The 5,808-nt window shown below is 34.7% G+C and overlaps 1 protein-coding gene across 1 annotated transcript; it reads left to right on the top strand.

Annotated features, from left to right (window-relative positions):
- Nucleotides 1–528: 528 nt before the first annotated feature.
- Nucleotides 529–5,314, top strand: LOC131990217 (fatty acid-binding protein, intestinal-like). Its single transcript, XM_059355624.1, has 4 exons — nt 529–700; nt 1,074–1,246; nt 3,003–3,110; nt 3,192–5,314. The coding sequence occupies exons 1-4, from the start codon at nt 634–636 to the stop codon at nt 3,240–3,242; spliced, it is 399 nt and encodes a 132-aa protein (XP_059211607.1). The 5' UTR covers nt 529–633; the 3' UTR covers nt 3,243–5,314.
- The last annotated feature ends 494 nt before the right edge of the window (nt 5,315–5,808 follow it).

Genomic DNA, 5,808 nt, shown 5'->3' with positions numbered 1-5,808 from the left:
GTATATCCCCCATAATTTCCTTCAAGGATAAATAGGTCTGGGTTCTTATGGGTTAAAGTGTTGTTATGGTATGGTCCAACTTTCTATTCTGGACAAATATAAAGTTTCCAGTCTTGGTATTTCTTTCTGCTGGGCTGCTACTCTTAGTAACCATGGCAACTCAAGTTGTCACTGTCAAATAGAAAGTCCTTTACGCCTCATTTTCATGCCAGGCACAAACAGGGCGAGAGAGAAAAGACTGAGGAACAGAAAGGGGCTCAGTTGAGTGACTGCCATGGGCAGCCATACAAACAGCCCACTTTTTTTTTTTTTTCCTGTCCTGCAGAACAGAGCGACAGTGTTTAACTGTGCCAGACTCAGTGAGAGAAGCTGCCCTCCAGTTATTTATTAGCGTGTCCTCGAGGTCGTGCAGCAATCACCCTACATTTGACACAGTCTTTAAATGGCCACATCAGCAGACAGATAATCAGTGAGATAAAGAAGAGCGTCTTCCATGCCAGCTCAGGGAGGGGATGGGGCTGATAGGGACGAGGGAGGGCGGGTATATAAATGAAGGCCAGTGGGCATTCACAATCCCACGGTCTCTAAGTGCTTCATCACCAGCTGCCTTCAACCCACAGCGAGCCTGCAGCCATGACGTTCAACGGAACCTGGAAGGTCGACCGCAACGATAACTATGACAAGTTCATGACGGAAATGGGTGAGTGTGTGTGTGTGTGTGTGTGTGTGTGTGTGTGTGTAGGTCACACTGAATGGCTTACTGAAGTCATTTTTCTGCTGTGTCTGGCCTTCTGATGGTCGTTTATGAGAGGAATGTATGCAACAGTGTCATGTGTTTCCATATAGTGAGACATTGCTGTGTGAGTTCAGTGCAGTGAGGTGTTGATAAGCTGCAGGTGTTTATGGAGCTGCTCATAATAATAATAGCAGGAGCTAAATAAAGATGGGACACAGTGTAAGAGAGGCAAAGTCTGAGTGCAAGTACAAGTTGTCACTCAGAAACTGACTTTCAATAAATAATCTCCTTTCATGCCATAATGGAAACAAACCTTTTTTTTTTTTTTTGGTTTAAGGTGTTAATATCGTGAAGAGAAAGCTGGCAGAGCACGACAACCTGCAGGTTACCATCGAGCAGAGCGGAGACAAGTTTCACATCAAAGAGTCCAGCACCTTCCGCACGAAAGACATCGACTTCACGCTGGGCGTCCCGTTCGACTACAGCCTGGCCGACGGCACCGAAGTTACAGTGAGAGCCCCCAAGTGGTTAAAACATTATTAAACTCTCACCAGTTTAATGCAACAAGGATTGGTTTGCTTTAGGAAAATACGACTTGTTTAACCCTTTATCGGGCAAAGAACTGTATTTGGTAACTTCAAAAAGTTGCAAATTTACTAGATTAAAGTGGCAAATCTACAAGAAAAAAAGTTGCAGATTTAAGAGATTTAAAGTGGTGAATCTGTGCGAAAAAAGTCACTGATTTACGAGAAAAAAGTGAGAAAAAAGCGGGAAAAAAGCAACTTTTTTCTCCCAGATTCACCACTTTAACCCTTAATAGGACACTCATTGAAATACTTGCAAATTCCAAATTTCAACCCTAGAGAATATTGGAGGATATTACATACAGCCAGAATGTGTACAAAAAAAACATACAAAATAATATTTTGAGAAAAAGTTTACGAGATTAAAGTGGCAAATCTACGAGAAAAAAATGCTTAGATTTATGAGATTTAAAGTGGTGAATCTGGGAGAAAAAAAGTTGCTTTTTCCCCACTTTTTTCTCGTAAATCTGCAACGTTTTTCGCACAGATTTGCCACTTTAAGTCTCTTAAATCTGCGACTTTTTTTCTTGTAGATTTGCCACTTTAATCTAGTAAATTTGCAACTTTTTTCTCGAAATATTACCTGAAATTACCAAATATAGTTCTTTGCCTGATAAAGGGTTATGATTGAACAAGCCAACTAGTGCTAGGGGAAAAGTTCCAGTAAGTAATGACTCTGCAGTGGATGTTTTCAGTGTGACAACGTGTGAAATTGACTTTTTATTTAAAGCATTCAAAGCATCCTTTTGCAACTTAGCATACTTTTAAAAACTTTTTTTAAATTCACTGGGAAACAGCTTTAAATACGCTTCCATTAATGTGCCTTTTTTGGGAGTACACTAAAATACTTCTCTCAAAGTGAAATTAAAGTACACTTGCTTTTCATAAGTATACGAAATAACCAAGTGTTTGCATATTTATATACTATTTCAAGATACACAGACCTTATATGAAAGTACACTTTTCTGTAAGAATACTTAACACTTCCAATAAGTGTATATAATGTAGGCTTGAATAAAGCATGCTCATAGTGTAACAATCATATATATATATATATATATATATATATATATATATATATATATATACACACTTGTGTATATATATATACACTCATACACGGTGAAGTGAAATTAGGGTGCACTTTAATAAAGTATGCTAAATTACCACCAAGTATTGTAATTTGGCATACTTTAAAAATACACTGAAGTACAGCTTAAAATTAACTAATATCAAAGTGAATTTTTTGTGGCTATACTGTTTGCACTTCTAATTCTTCTAATTAAGTGAAACGTTAGTTAGTATACCTTTAGTATATTTTCCTTAAAAGTAAGTGTTTGTATTCCAACTATAAGTTTTTAATAAGTTTACTATAAGTGTTTAATAACTTTAATAAGTGTAAGTTGAAAGCACAGATTTACAATAAAATACACAATTTTACAGTACATTAAACCGCCACTTTAGTATTGCAGAATTAGTTTATTTAATTTAAGTACACTGCAGTTCAACTTATAAATATATATTTTGAAGTACACTTTTTAAAAGCATATGCTAAATATGCTTAAACTTTATTTCTCATACACTTAGACTACTTTATACCTTGGTATGTAGTTGGAAAATCTCATTAAAAATAAGCAAATATTGCCAATGACACTCATAATAATTGGTAATTTTTTCACCAGGGTACGTGGGTGATGGAGGGTGACATGCTGAAAGGAAAATTCACCAGAAAAGACAACAACAAGGTCCTGACCACCAGCAGAGCTCTGGTGGGAGGAGAGCTCGTACAGGTCAGATTCTATCAATAATATGCAATACTTTTATTTGTTTCCATAAATGTTTCCATAATAGATTTTTTTTTATCCGTACAGAGTTATAACTACGAGGGAGTGGATGCTAAGAGGACTTTCAAGAAGCAGTAACCTGGAGTCTGAAGTTCATATTTTATTTTTATATAGATGACACAATGTAGATCTGTTTTTTTTTCTTCTAACAATTAAAAGTGGACATCATATACCTCAAAAATGTTGACATTTTCCAGAGTTTGAATAGTTGCATTGCACAGGTAAATTATCAGTATAAAAATGTCCTGGAAAATAAGTTCTTGGTGTAGTAGGGTGACACCTAAAGGACATTATAATGGGAAAACAACACAAGAAGCCAATAGGAAGAGAAAAAGGGAGAACATCTATCACCATGTCAGTCCAATGTGCCTTAGACAGGAACTTAACAACCAGTATCCCAGAAATGGCCACACACTCTGGTGGTATCCAGCCATGCAGACAGTTTGTTTCAAAGATTGATATTGCTACCTGACTACTGAAGTGGAAGATGGAATTTTGTTTTGGTTTCTCCCAGCATTGAAAAATACAATTTAAAAAGGTTTGACTGCAATTTGTCTTTTTGGAAACAAAGTCCAAGTGACTCATGATACTCCAGGAACATACTGTCAACAGTTTGAAAGCTGTTCATGGATTATGGTTTATGGTTATGGTTCCAATGTAACAGGAGCATTGTTTCTGGAAATACAAGTGACTGTTGAATTGTTTTAACCCTTTATCAGGCAAAGAACTATATTTGGTAACTTCAGGTATTCTTTTGAGAAAAAAATTACAAATTTACTAGATTAAAGTGGCAAATCTACAAGAAAAAAAGTTGCAGATTTAAGAGATTTAAAGTGGCAAATCTGCTCGAAAAAAGTAGCAGATTTACAAGAGAAAAGTGGGAAAAAACAACTTTTTTTCTCACAGATTTACCACTTTAAATCTCATAAATCTATGCATTTATTTCTCGTAGATTTGCCACTTTAATCTCGTAAACCTTTTTTCTCAAAATATTATTTTGTATGGGGTTTTTTTTACACATTCTAGCTGTATGTAATATCCTCCAATATTCTCTAGGGTTGAAATTTGCAAGTATTTCAATGAGTGCCCTATTAAGGGTTAAAGTAGTGAATCTGGGAGAAAAAAGTAGCTATTTTCCCCCTTTTTTCTCGTAAATTTGCAACTTTTTTCTTGAAATATTACCTGAAGTTACCAAATATAGTTCTTTGCCTGATAAAGGGTTAAATGTAATTTTTAACTCTGTGAGCGATGTTAATGGGAATGCTTCCACCTCCATGGTATTATTGAGGCAGAAATCTTAGACATGACTATCTAAAAAATCTGGGCAACAAATATCAGCTTGTCTAGACACAACTAGAGGCAAGCAAGCCACTGTTTGGTTGTTATTTTGGAGAATGCACCCTTTAAATATCTCCAACAGTAGAGAGCACAGCCTTAAACTTTACTTTACTGTTAAATGCATCAAAATAACAGCATTTAGTCCCACACTGGACTCATCGTAATGCAAAGCAGCACAATTATGACCCCACACAACATGACATACAGTATAATAGTCAATTTGCACTAATGGTTCTTATATGTTATACAGTTTGTAACAATAAAGCAATTTTCATGTTACTCAAGTCTAATATTGGTGTTATTTTTAAGGCAACTACAGGTGATACCATGAGAAATTCCAGTTGATTATGTTGATTAAGACAACTATTTTTGGGATAACAGGTTTAATAAAATGTAATGCTTACATATGCATATTAGGCATTTTAAAAAGTGCCAATTTGCATAAATTCCAGGAAGAGAAATCTGAATGTTGGATATTGCCAGATTCAAAATTCTTATTTAACTTTGTTGATATTAGAATCAAAAGACACTAAGACTTTATGGAGGGAGTTAACTCTTTTTTTTAACCACTCCATCAATCAGAAAAAAACAGCCAAATACATTTTTGCCATTTTTTTTAAATTATCAAACATATTTCTGATTTAATTTTTATCATATTATTGTATTTTTAAAATATGTTTTTATTATTTTAAAAATCAAGCCCTCAGTAAAAACCCTTCGGAATATAAATAAGAATAAAACTGTAAAGTTTGGTTTGTAAATGCTACTAAAATTGAGACTTCTGGCTCAGTTTGAGAAAAAACATTTTTTTTTTGAGAAAACAGATATATGTCGTAAAATTCACTCAAACACACTACAGGTAAATAGAGAAACGTTTTTTAACTAATATATATCGCCATGAAACTTTTCTAGTTGATTACTTACATTAAGGAAAGTATTTGTTGTATTATTATTATTATTATTATTGTTTTAATGTGCTCATGAAGAGGCATTATCTAATGATAACCTTTGGTGAATTTGGGAGAAACCTTTAAATAGAGGTAGAAGAAGAAGTTAAGTAACACACGTGTATTCTAAACATTAACCAGAGCATGTTAAAACAATGTTTGTGCAATGAATAAATTATTGTCTAACTGTTGCTCCAAAAGTCGACACATTTTCAGGCCAATTGGGTGAGCTGTTATCAAGTCATCACGAGCTCAAAGATCATGGAGATTACATTTTATGAGCATAACATAAATTCATAATCCGCTGTGTTGATGATGAAGGATTGTGAGGAAATGTCACATTACCTCAGCGTTTCAGT

This window comes from Centropristis striata, chromosome 17 (genome assembly GCF_030273125.1).
Source record: "Centropristis striata isolate RG_2023a ecotype Rhode Island chromosome 17, C.striata_1.0, whole genome shotgun sequence".
Classification (NCBI taxonomy): domain Eukaryota; kingdom Metazoa; phylum Chordata; class Actinopteri; order Perciformes; family Serranidae; genus Centropristis; species Centropristis striata.
The sequence above is the reverse complement of the archived record's forward strand: the minus strand, read 5'-3'. Positions and strand labels throughout refer to the sequence as shown.